This window comes from Tribolium castaneum, chromosome 10 (genome assembly GCF_031307605.1).
Source record: "Tribolium castaneum strain GA2 chromosome 10, icTriCast1.1, whole genome shotgun sequence".
NCBI classification, from domain to species: Eukaryota; Metazoa; Arthropoda; class Insecta; order Coleoptera; family Tenebrionidae; genus Tribolium; species Tribolium castaneum.
In genome coordinates this window covers 4084096-4097478 of record NC_087403.1, presented here as the reverse complement: position 1 = coordinate 4097478, position 13383 = coordinate 4084096, and the positions used below count along the sequence as shown (strand labels likewise).

Sequence of the window (13383 nt, the reverse complement as noted above, 5' to 3'; positions counted from 1 at the left end):
TATGAAAGTTTTATAAGACTTCGAGCAAAAATCAAAAAAGCATCAAATAGTACTTGAAATTATCTATTTTTTCATTAAAACCCGGAGTAATTTTTTCGTTCTAGTTTAAGAAGAAAATTTTGAACTTTGGTCTATAAACGTATGTTTAACTCCTCAGAACCTGCAAAAATGTCATTTTTGACAAAATTCTGTGATTTATTGGCTTACTTTTTATTAAGCCGTTTTTCTTAGCTCTTTTAGTTTTGCCATAATTGTCGTTTGAAAATTGAAATTTGAATCTGTCCTTTTGAGTTATTATTTTTTAATTTTATGCTATGTTTCTAGGTAAGTTTTTATTTAGGTTCAAATGATCGGCGTGTCAGGAACTTTTTAAAAGTGGCAAATAAAAGTATTAACGCGTGACGTCAGATGGTTATAAAATGTTCATTAGCGAATTGAAATTTTGTGTAAATAGCATGCACTTGTTTGAACTGATGAGTTTTGTTTTCATTTTTATTTAACTTCTGTTTTAAATGCAAATGCACTCTAATTGACACGCTGACACATGTCATTCACTTTGTAATTAATTAAGATATCTAGCCCTCAAAATTGATAACATATCTGCAGGTATGTACTTATAAAGGTCACAACTTCTAAGATTTTTTAAGAATGTGCATTTGATTTGATTTATTGAACATTTATTAAAACATAGTGAGTAACAATAAGACAGAACTTCGCGGATGCAACCATAACAGTATCACCATTACTCATTAGTATTTCATCTAAGTAGTGTAACTGATGTAATTCAATTTGCACTCGATAAGTGGAATCTCCCGCTTAACAAATCATTGATGATTTCGAGAAGCGGAGATAAACACTCAAAAAATACAAGTACAATAAAAGTGATAAGCAAAATTTGTTGTTTTTATTTTGCACTTGCTGTAGATGAGGTAATTATTCGCCTCGCGGCAGACTTATCAAAAATTTCAAGCATTTTAATTGAACATTCTGATCTAAAGATGCAGTTTGATTTCTTTCCTTATTATTTTATACCACAGCATTTAGGCGCTAGTGCTGACCTCAATTTTAACAAATGCTTGCTCCAATTTTAAATCACTTGCAGCAATGCAGAAACGACACGTGTAAAATTTCAAATTTTGTCAAACTGCTGCGTTATCACCGATACTTTAGGCCATCCATATTTTTATCAAAAAGTATGTTTATCTGAGATATTAGATATAGAAAATTGAACCCTTGGGTTATCGGTCCTTTGAGCACCTTAGCGACGGTCTCAGTTTGTTTTAATATTTAAATGACTCATTGAATTGTGAGGAAATTTGACTTAGTTTCCACTGCTTTTATCATTCTGTGTACAATCTGGCTGGTATTTAGAACGGCATCAAATTTAATCCCAGAAATGTAACAGCACAATAAATTAAATTTTTCCAAGTCGTATAACTTTCAATTTTTTCACAATACCCCGAGATTACCGAGCAAATATTTAAATTAGCACGTAAGTAATAATAATGCTTCAATGTTATTATGATAAAAAATAGTCCAGCCACTTTAATCTTAATACAAAGGATTCACTTATCGCATCAAGACAGTGGGCACTTGCCACTGTGTCGCACATTTTATGACTCCAGTGCCCTTATTTTTGCAGTTTTGCAAGGAAAATGCTACTTACGTGCCGATAATAATTAATCGTAAGTACTCGAGGAAGTAGTAGTTTTGATCATTGATCACTTGGTTTGCGTAAATGAACTTATCTGGAGCACTTACTGGATCAATCAGTTTCGAGTTTTGACGCAATTTCCGTCAAAAAATAACAAATCTATTATTTGTAAATAATTCAGAGCGAGGGAGCGTTGGTTTGAAAAATACCAAGGTTAACCATCAATATTGGAAATAATGGGGAAAAAGTGTGTCGTTATTTAAGAAACTGCGACATTGTTTGCTATTAAAATGAAAGTAACAGGACTGGAGCTGAAGTCTGACCTCATCACTTAGCGACACGTCGATATTTGATCTTATTACGTCCTGTCGTGCAAGGATGTGGGCATGGATGGGAGAATGAAACGCCGGTTGATAATAATCGTCGATAATTTTTAATAATCATTTTAAAACAATGTTAAAATCTATAATTTTGTTATTAACAACAACAAAAATGGTAACACCCTACCCAGAACATCACAATACTTTTATTTACACATATTTGGCTTATTCCTTAACATAGTAGGTATCTCAATCTCGGACAATCTAGAAAATTTGAGCTACGAGGCACGCGAGGCGCAATACAATATCTCTACATAACAAAAGTACCTAACTGATGTTATAGTCGAATTCTCTAAATGCTGTAATAAGATTTAAGTAAACCGGTAATAATGGTAATGGTAATATTGCAGTCACTGTCCATGGGACTCGTCGAACCCAGTCCGCACGGACGCTAATATCATGCAATCATGTCAATATCGAGGGTGTCGCCGTCGACGTGTTCTATGTGGCTGGTGGGCGTGGGGGTGGGCAGTCGGGGCTCGCAGAGTGCGGGGGAGGTCAGCAGCTGCTCCCCCGAGAGGTCGTTGGGGGAGGACAGCATGGGGTCGCCGTTCACCGGCTCGTCGTCGTCCATCAGCTCCTCCATGGTGGACATGCTCAGGGCGGCGTCGTTGATCACGTCCGGCATCTGGAAGGCCACATCCGCACCCTGTGCATTACCACCACTATTACTATTATTACTACAAGCACAAGCCGGAAAACACGAGAAAGCGGCTGTGCATGCCAAATACATCAACAATACCATTTACAATTTTATGCAACAAAAAAAAGTATTTTTTTTAATATTTATATACAAATTTTTCCGTTTCTTGTAATTAGGAACCGGATTTTTATGAAGTCAAAACTTTATTTAAATGTCGAAAAACTGTAATTATAAAAACAAATTTAGGGAATGAATATGAAAAATGGGAAATTAAAAAACTGTGTGACTGAAACAGTAAAAAACTATGACATTGAAAAACTGAAAGCCAGAGAACATAAAAAAATAAGAAGTTCGTTAAAAGTTGAATCACTTGAAAAGTTAAATAGAAAACCTAATTTTTTATTTTTGTGTCTCAAAGATCATAAATTGGTTAAATAAAAACATAACTCAAACTTCAAAAACCGAAGTTAATGACCAAAACGATATAAAGATTTTTGACCCAATTTGGTCCATTTTTGAGTTTGTAAGGGAATCCTGCGAAACAATTGAGTTTTTGCCCAAAAACTTGCGAACTACCTAATTGCAAGAATCAATCTTTATCCACAATTTTTGAACCCTGGTGTAATAGAAGAGAGTGAAATTCCCGATGATTTGGCCGACATTTACAAAGTAATCAAGCAACAGTTTTTTGCTCAGTTTTAATCGCCTTATGATTGGTGTGTTTTACAGTTGGGAGTGCGATATCCCTCCCATATCCAATGACAAACGCTTCAATCGCCTTGCAATTTTTTGTGCACCAGATAAACAAGTAGGAGGTGATTTTTATTGGTCAATTAGTCATTCGTGGGACAAATGAGGCGCTAAACCGGTTTAAGGGCTGGGCTTTCTGGTCGTTTTTTAGTTGTAGAAATAATTTTTAACGTTTGCGGGCACGAACCTTCTTGTTGGGGTCTGACAGCATGATGGGGGGCAGGAGGGCGGTCGGGGGCGGCTGGTTCTGGCTCTTCTGGTAGGAGTTGTAGGGCGAGTTGTAGCCTTGGAAGTTGAACTCTGATAAGGGCAAGCCGTGAGATTTCATCTGGCGTTCGAGTTCCTGTGTGATGGTAACAAGACATAAAATCTTCTAGCTGTCGTCAATAAACTTATCAATTATAAGCGGTATGTGAATTTTGCGTCACGTTCAAGTGCTTGATTGAAATTGACACAACTTATCTATTGTTAATAAGTGCGAATTTTTTGATAACTACCTACCTGGACTCGGAGCTGCAGCCTTCTGTTGATGTGTTCGATTTGTTTTTGTCTAATTTCGGATTGCTTTAGCCTTTGTACTTCGTTTTTGAGACATTTTATATATTCTACTGATGATTTTAATATCGTTCCTTTGTTGGGGCGAACGTCTCGCACTATTTCGTAATAAGGATCATTATTCTTCGGCAAGAGAGTACCTAATTCTTTTATTCGATCATTTATGTTGAACCTTCGCCTACGTTCAACTGAAAACCAATCAGAACTGAACAATACATTTCGATTGATCGAATCACTTGTTTTACTTACTCATATTATGGTTATCTTTCTTTTGTCGGTCTTTTGCAAGAGCATGGAGTTCAGCATCGCTAAGAACAAAAGGTTCATTTTTGATATTTATATCGTTTCCTGGTAACGAATTGTCCGAAGTTTTGAAACTATCAGAAGCGAGGGAACTTGATTCCAACGAGAGCAGATCGTCAATAAGATCTTCAGCCTGGAAATGGAAAAACAAAACCCTCATTAAACAATTTCCCTCACGCTACCAAAATTATTCTATTAAATTTTACGACGAAAGGTCGTTTTTGGTTTTCGAGGCCGGGGTTTTCTAAGCATGTAATTGATGGTTATTTCCATAATTTGTATAACGCAGTCGCTTCATTGAGCTAATAATACAGTCAGACTGAATTCTTGTGTGTCCGACCAAATAAATTTCAATAGGAATCTTTTCATCGAGCCCGAGCTCCCTCGGCTATCACTTCCATTTGATAATAGCTCGGCTCAAAATAAAACGACAATTGAGTAATTAAGTAATTCTCTTCGAGCCATAAATTGATTTGTGTTGGCCACCAAGCGGAAAGCATTTGTTTATTATTTTCTTCAAATCGCTGCAGTCGATGTTTACGGTTTCGTTATCAGAACAAACACTTGCTCGATCAAACCCGGAGTTATTTTAGTTACAATAAGGTCGTAACGGAATCTCAAAAATCTCACCGTGACTACGCAAAATGCAAACGAGGCGATCATTCACACAAAAAGATAATAACGTGGTGAAATTCTTCATTTCGTCACCTTGAAAACGTTCCCTGCAATTAATGATGAAATTCGGATTGCTGCCGATTGACCTTCTTGCAGTACCTACCCACAATTTTGGCTATAGAAAGTGTAAGAGGCGAGATTCGTGGCCCTACTTACATTATCACCCAAAAGAGATAAAATTATTTATATTTCTTTTTCGTGTTTTATTCAAGATTGAGCGGAAAATTACGCTACAAAAACATAATAAAATCTGAATTAATTTTTATATTAAATAATGGTTGACGACAATAAAAATCAAGATTAGGTCTAGCGTGGCACAATATAGTGTCTTATTTAAATCTACGCAAACGCGGGGTTTAACACGAGATTATCTTTAATCGATAAAAATACCCTTTTGAGATATTAGCGCGTCTGCTGCAACTTAATCCCTTCAATTTATCAAGTTACATAATTCCGCAAACTTGCAATTAATCACTATAAATAAGTCGGGAGGAGTTAGGATGCGCAAGAAGGGCCACAGTGTCTTATCCTTTTTGCACGTGTCTGGAGTTGGTAACAAAACAATCCGTACGATTTGCTTAATGATGTGGCGTGGTTCTGCATAAATTTTCTCGGACATGTTGGACGTAATTAAAATTTGTTTCGGAAAATCAGCAGGAATGCCAAGAGGATGTTACTCCGAGCTGATCATCGGGACCCTTAGCTACGTGTTTGCGATTTACGAAATAAATTTAATCAGATTTAATTATGGCATATAACTCAAGTTGCAGATGAGTTTGCATCACCAACATTGTAAATTATGTATACGAGACTTTATCATTAAATACACACAGATTTGACACGGTTAATTACGGCGCTTAAGAAATGTTATTTTTGTAAAGTGTGCTCTACTCCGTTTCTGACGATCAACGACAACAGAATTGTGTAAAAACGTAAGGTCGGGAAAAATAAACCAATGGGCATATGGACAATAAATCTAGCCGTTGCCTAATTTGCATGGAACGTTTCCTAAGTGGTAGAATATTCAACCGTGAAGATCAAACGCTGTGGTCCGTAATAATTAATAAAAATGATTTCAAAACATAGGAAAAAAATTGTAATTGCTGCGAGTTAATCAATGGGTCAATGTTTCCCACCACTACAGAATCGCGTGTTGAGAAATTCGTGTTATTTTTCAAAACTAAATTGGAAGCTATTTTCAAACTAGAAAGGACCAGAATTGCAATTAAAACTATATCCTCAATTAAGTCGCTTTGTTCATTCACAAACACATGCACGAATACGGACACTTGGACCGTTCAATGAAACATTATAGAAGATACAATCGAATCTGATAAAATATTGTAACAGATCAATTGTGAAAGCATTTCGAATGACGAAACCGGGGAAAATTTTTTCAGTCGTCAACTGATAATAGAAATATATTAGACACACAAAGACTCTAAATGATCCCGTAAGTGCAAAATGGCGTCTGAATATAGTGTCAATAAACAGCATTATTGATAGCGTTATGCAATATATTGGCACTAAATCATTGGCACACTTGAAGGAAAAAGAGAAGCAATAAGTAACGCAATAAATTGTTATTCTAATCAAGAAAAATGTCAGAAACTCTCATAATGTGGTCGCTTAAATTTTTTAATTCGTTTTATTGTCTTTTTATTTTCCCGCGCCAGATGCGAATCCATTTGGTAAAATTCCGCCAATTGAGCTAACCAGGGCCCAAGTTCGCCAGAATGTAGGGTGGTAAAACCGGTCAAAGTTCGCGGAATTATTCAATCGGGGAATACCTGCGAGTAAGAACCCCGACCTTGGTCAAATTCAGCGTAAAGTGCGATTGAGAAAAACACAAAACACCAACCAGCAAAATAAATACCGAAAATATCACCTGCGGACTTTCGTAACACGAAATCAGTCTAGTTCTAGAACCAGTTCCAAGTCCTAAAGTTTGGAAATTTTAAATATCCGAGCAAGTTGATTCGAAAGTTTGAGAACAAATCGGGGTTATGTCGTGTAAAAATGGCTTATAGCCAGTAAAAATAATTACGGACCACGGCGATATCCGATAAAAAGATCCGTTAAAACGCTCGTTATGTAACGTATTTTTAACAACATCCTGTAAATATGAGAATCGGATTCTCACACACAAATTATATTTTTCAATGAATGTGTAATTACACCGCTGCGATTTTTATTGGCGACGTCCTTGACCTACAAATCGCCGCTTGTTAAAATTCATAGTACACACAATTGCTTGCTTGGTGAAATAAAAGTCATTAACCCAGATAGCGAAAAATCGGCTATTAGGGGATGCGCCTGCAAAGTGGACACGCGGGCCGAGCGCGCCGAGTGAGCCGAAGCGTGGTTTGCGGCTCTACAGTTCATTTGTTTTACCTTGGACTAGCATTGTGCACTTTAAAACCATATTTCTTGCAAAGTGACTCAACAAATCTTAATTTGATTGCATAACGATTGAAAATGAATTAACTCAAACTAAATGACAAAACTATATATCAGTGTCTGCAGCACCGTTTCTTTAATCTACTTTGCAATCTCAGTGTTACTTATTTGGGTTACTGCTACCATATCTCAGCTCGGTACAATCTCCAACCCCGATCGAATTTTTTGGATCGCTGGGTTTGAACAAAATTTTGTTCCGGCACACAACCAGCTGAAGGACGCGTTTTTGCCCAGATCCTTTACATAATTATCAAAATGCGGCATAATAGAGATATTTGATGCTGGCATGGAACCACGACGTTTTCTCATGCCGATGCTAACAAGCGCTCATTTAGCGCTTTTGGAGGTTTAACAAGACAGGCTACACACTTATTTGTTTAAACTTAGCACCTCCATTCTAACACTTAATGGCAACAAAGCTCCATTTTTCAAAAAACGCCAAACCGACGATCTGATAAACAAACGTTACTTAAGTGGATAAACTGTTTTAAACGTCATCCAGCACTTTGCTGGATTCTTAATTGATAATGTAGATTACGGCGGACAAGGACGGCGTCTCTTAACTTTCTTCCAGACGCTCCTCAAGCGGAAATAATAGATCGGCATTAAACAGGCCAATAATTGCGCCAACGACTGCCACCGCACTGCACTTTTTAAGTTAGTACCTTACATCTCCTGGTGATGATATTGTACACCGGCATTTTCGGCGGCGGCTGTGGGCGATTTATCCAAACGTAACCGAACCCCGGGTTTCACACAGCCCTAGCACATAGCACTAGTTTTCTGTGTGGCGGACAACAATGAGTTGAAACGCGCGCGGTGACAATTGACAGATCAGAAACGACTGAAGCCAAAGCGCGAGTGACGCACTATTCGATAAACACCACACAAGCGCAAAAAGGGTACTAAATCACTGGGTTTTAAGTAAGATCGGCGCGCGCACCACGTGCGCAAACCGAAATGTCATCGACTAGCGCGAACCACCCTCGGCCGCACCACTGCCCGTTTTCGGTTCGGTTTAACCGAACTCGCAAAATCAGGTCAATGTTCGCATTATTTGCATTATTTAATTTCATATTTCCCATGGTGAATATGCGATTTTGCAGTCCTGTTTCCATAAAGCACGCTTATTAAGTCAAATATGAAAGTGATTGTGTTAAGGTCACGTTGCTCGAAGAAAATCCCGAACCGGGCCAAAGTCCAGGTGAGGCGCTTAACAATCACTAAATGCGTAAGAATAAGCCTCCGACAAATATTGACAGTAACCTGGTTTCAGGCTTATTACATAGACGTTTCCAAGTATTTACTTAAGTACCTACTTGGCCTATACCTACATTAATTACGAAACGGTATCAATCCGTGCGTTGTCACCTGTGGTGATAATGATCTCTTTTGTATCTTGCTCTGACTCACAGCAATAACAAATCAAATATCGTGTAGAAGCGAGGCTGAAAGTTGTGAGACGGGAAATTTTGTGGGTTGGTAAAGGTGGAGTCGTGAGAAGACCGCTTTCGCGAATTTTAAATTTCATTCTTTATTTACGTAGGTGGCGCCCGAGTGCGCTGACGTCAATTATTAGATTATTAAAATTCGAAGGAAATATACATATTTATGTATTAAAAATCTTCTTAATTCTTTTGTGGTGTATTATCAGTGGCTGCTATTTGTGCAGTTACGAAATGTGTTACGCAACGTAATTATATCCTTTAATTAGCTGTAGAGGACGCAGACGCTCTTCTCCTCAAACAATAATGCTGCTGATTTATGTGGAGGAATTGTGCGGATCGAATCATATTGAAAAATATCCATTCGGGAAACTAATAACACGTTTTGTAATTATAATACACGCTTCACGGAAAAGGCTTTATAATAATGGCACCGACACGAACCGTATGAGTGTCGGAAAATGGAAAATAAATCTTGCATTTCAAACTTGTGTACATCGTTCCAGTGTCGGGAAATAGCAACGCAGTAAAACTTTATCGTAAGATAAAGCAACAATAAATGATTTCGATACTAATTAAGCCCCCCCATGGTAGGTACCTCACTTATCAATTACTTGTAATTTACTGCGGTGTAATAAATTGTAAATAATCCTGTTGTAAATTACAACATTTGAGGTCACTATCCCAGCAGCCCAGAATTCCGCCATGGAAAATCCCGTCGTTGGGCCTTGTCGATTTTTCCAAAAGAAATCTCCAATTTCTCTAATCGCCTCATGAATATTTAGCAGTTCCAATAAACAAACTCTTCGCTCGGAATAAATTTAAGCCGACATGTACCCAGTTGAGAAAAGTCAGCGCGTTGACAAAAATCCATTTTGTAACAATCAATTGCGCGCCGCAAAATTAAACGCTTCTTACATAACATTTTTATATATAATGCTGCGCTACGGTTTGAATAAAACATGAGCGCCGCAAATTTGGGACAACAAATTCGTCAAAACCAAAAGAAATCTCCGAGATGTCATAATGGCCGTGACGGACGCAACCAGCTATTATTATCAAATGATAATAAGTGAATCGACATGCGTTCATAATTGACCATGTACTCAATAAACAAAGCTGATCCGATTTGCACTGGAATCCCCTACCATTGTTCCCACGATGTGACACGCAATCGAATCAATCGAAATAATACAAACCGCACAATTAATACAACGTCCCTACAAATATTAGCCCATAATTCATTACATAACGCGAAGGTCGCCTATCAATTTTCAAATTATCGCAACCGTAGATAATTCTCCGCTCCGCCTGTATTACTGGCTGCCTACACAAGAACGCAATTATTTCGCCAAAAGTCGAAATTAGCTCGTTTTTGGCCCGGTTTAAGAATTCTTTTAATTGCGGAAAATTGTCTACAAAAGTCCAAAATTACGGAACTTTTACTTCGCATAAATTCGCTAAAGCAGTTTTGTGCGAAAACTTTCGTCAAAAAATTACTAATTTATTAATTAAAATTGACTTTTTGGCCCATTTAGAGTGATTTCGCTACATCACGTCACAAAATTACCAAACTAATTTGGATATTTAAAAGTTAAACATTTTTGTTATTAAGCCGTTCACTTATAAAATATCGTTAAAACACGAAATTACGTTATTTGGGCCTTTATTTAGCAAAATTTTCCAGTGACAATGACCAGAGTCCAGAAGTAATAAAAAATGCAAGTACCATTACGAGTACGAAAAAACTGTGATGAGTTTTTAATCATTTTAATGGTCAGTAGCGTTTTACAAAATCCGAAACTTTTATTTCATTGTCAATTTTGTTTGTTCTTTCTTATTTTCTCTTATTATCGTTATTAATAGCAAAGAGTTGGCCTTAATTTTTGTGTAACGTAATAATCGGAACTTAATGGTGTAAACCAGTGAATAAATGCGGTTGCCCAACCTGCGCAAACTTACCTCAGAGGTGCTGGTGGCGCCTGAGCTGAGCGCTGGGGACATGGCCACAGCCTCAGGACTAGGGCACGAAACTTGAAAGGGGTGCGAGTGAGCAAGGGACTGCTGCGGCATTAGGGGGGCGGAAGGTACCGGAGCACCGGCAATTCCGGGCGCGCTGTGCGTTTGCGGCACCGGATTTTGCAAATTGTTCAAGAAGTGTGCATTGCCCGGAGCTTGGAATGATTCGCTGAGATACTGCCTCACTTGACTTTTCTGTTTCTGTATCACATGGTACCTAGTAGGATTTGCTAGTTTTGTTTGAACTTGTAAAACTTGGGGAGGAACCTCTACCGCTAAACTGTGCAATGGCACTTTCATGGCTGAGGCTGGCGGTCTTTGTTGCATGGCTTGAGCTTGTCTTGCTCGTTCTTGGGCCTGTCTTTCCTGCTCCATCAGCGCCTGGTCGCGCATCAGCTGCAGCTTCAACTGCGTTCGGGACAATGGGGTGGCGGTTTTTAGGTTCGGCGGACTGGAACAAACGGGCAAAGTCACCCCAGTACGCACACCAACGTAAAAATTACGTTAATAAAACGCAAAAATATACGCGGAAATAACGTTTTTTTAGTAACTATTTAAACGATTTTGAAAATATAAAACCAGTAATCAACGTCAACAATTATTTGGTCAATAATTTGGTTTTTAGACAGCCGTAGGACGGTTAAGATTTTAATTGCTTTTTCTATTTTCAATTTTTTTAATATCAGTTTTAAAATTTTATAGCGATTGCCACAAGTAAATGCAAGAATAAGCTCAGTTTTTTACAACGTACGATGTTGTAACGTTAAAAAAACGTTATATGTGTGCTTACTGGGCTCACGAGTGCTGATTTCATTATTAAAACATAAAGTTAATGCGAGGCAATTGGTTCAATTACTTAAACAAATACTAGCTTTTTAAGACCTAATTACGCCGCTTCATTAGCAAATTTTTTAATGTTTATTTTTTTAATCCCAAATCTGATCAAAAATATCCACAATTTTAAAATTCATTATCTATGACATGTAATAGTTTTTGTGGTGTTTCCTGAACGGCTCGTATTGGCCGGGTTTATGGTTGGGAGTGGATTCGCCCAATAACAACCAATAAGAGCACTTTTTTCAAGTGTGACCCTAAACCGGCTCCAGGGCGGGCAAATCAAGAATATGTGTATAATATTTACTGTTGACGTCAATAACACGTCCCATTAAATATGCAGATGATAACATATGGGGAATTGCTCTAAATTGTGAGTCAGCTTAACAGGCACACAAAGAGAAGAGCGTTTCACACAGTCCCATTTATTACATTATGAATTCGCTTAATTGAAAATTTTCACACAACCGGGCTTAGATTCGAAACTATAATGGCATTGACAAATGGTAAAACGATAAGTAAACAATTTAATTAGCAAGTCCACATCTACAGCGTGACACAAAATAGTCAAATACTTATCGCGCTACATCCATTAATTAATGATGTTATCAAATATTTTGTTTAAGTTGAGTTTCGTTGCAATATCTTCCCAATTAATTAATTTCAGCAATCAGGATACGATTTTTCGTGTTTAGCAACGTTTTAAATAAAAAATTTTGAAATCGTTTATACACATGTGCGTAACAAGAAGAGCATGGGGGCGGGGTTAGTCGTAAAATAAGCACAATAAACAATGCGTACGAATTTCGATATGTAGTCGAGTTTCTAAGAAGTGATATCGAGAATAACATTATCTGTAATTGGAGAGAATAAGTTAAAAAGGTTACGGATTTTATGAGCGCGTAGAACGCATTGTTGAATTTGGGGTTTTGCGTCTATAAATGGCTTGTTTTGGGAATAAATCGATACCCTTGATAAATTTATTGGCGCGCTATTTGTCCGGCCGTTGCCAAAGCGAACGCACGTGTGCCAAAATGATGGTTCTTTTGTCCATTGAAACGTGTGGCTGTAAGAAATCGATTTGGGCGAATTTTATGAACAAACTTGACATTTTAATTTGGTACACGACAGCAATAACCAGTTCTATCTTGCATTGCACCATGGAAAATAAATTAGCATTCCTTCTCTAATTAAAGGGAGCAAAGCTGAACAGAGTGAGAAAAAAATTCTATCTCAAAACCGTACATCCTTTGATAAGCTCGCTGGATGAGTAATTTTTGCGGAGGAAATCCTTTAGCGCAGAAAGGTGATGTTTGGCAGTACTTCAAAAAGTTTAATATTAGTATAGTATTTGGTTTATTAATAGCAAGCGTAAAATTCTTCGACATGATTTTGTTTAGCCCTTTTCCTTGCCTCGGTGACACAACTATGCATTAAACAATTAAATCAGCGGCTCACGTGAGTTATTAGGCTCCGGATAATTATTCTTTGGCTCACCTTTCGTTTACAGGCATTGTTTTAGAAGTTAGTTCGTAAAACTCTTGATTTTTCGGAGTACCCAAGAGATCATCGAAATCAATCGCACTTTCTATATCGAAATCGTCGGACAAGAGAGCCGACAGATCGTAACCTAAATCAATACCAGATTCGGCCATTTTTCACAGC

At 37.6% G+C, this 13383-nt stretch overlaps 1 protein-coding gene across 3 annotated transcripts; it reads right to left on the bottom strand.

Annotated features, from left to right (window-relative positions):
• Positions 1–2064: 2064 nt before the first annotated feature.
• Mitf (mitf) lies at positions 2065–13373 on the bottom strand. Of its 3 annotated transcripts, none has more exons than XM_970744.5 (6): positions 13216–13373; positions 10828–11335; positions 4232–4418; positions 3929–4170; positions 3615–3770; positions 2065–2683 (listed from the first exon to the last, which is right to left on the bottom strand). In XM_970744.5, the coding sequence occupies exons 1-6, from the start codon at positions 13371–13373 to the stop codon at positions 2432–2434; spliced, it is 1503 nt and encodes a 500-aa protein (XP_975837.2). In that variant the 3' UTR covers positions 2065–2431. The 3 variants fall into 3 exon arrangements, with proteins under 3 accessions (XP_975837.2, XP_008193464.1, XP_015833070.1); XM_008195242.3 differs by having other exon boundaries at positions 2065–2662; XM_015977584.2 differs by lacking the exons at positions 10828–11335; positions 13216–13373 and adding an exon at positions 8086–8298.
• Between the last annotated feature and the right edge of the window lie 10 nt (positions 13374–13383).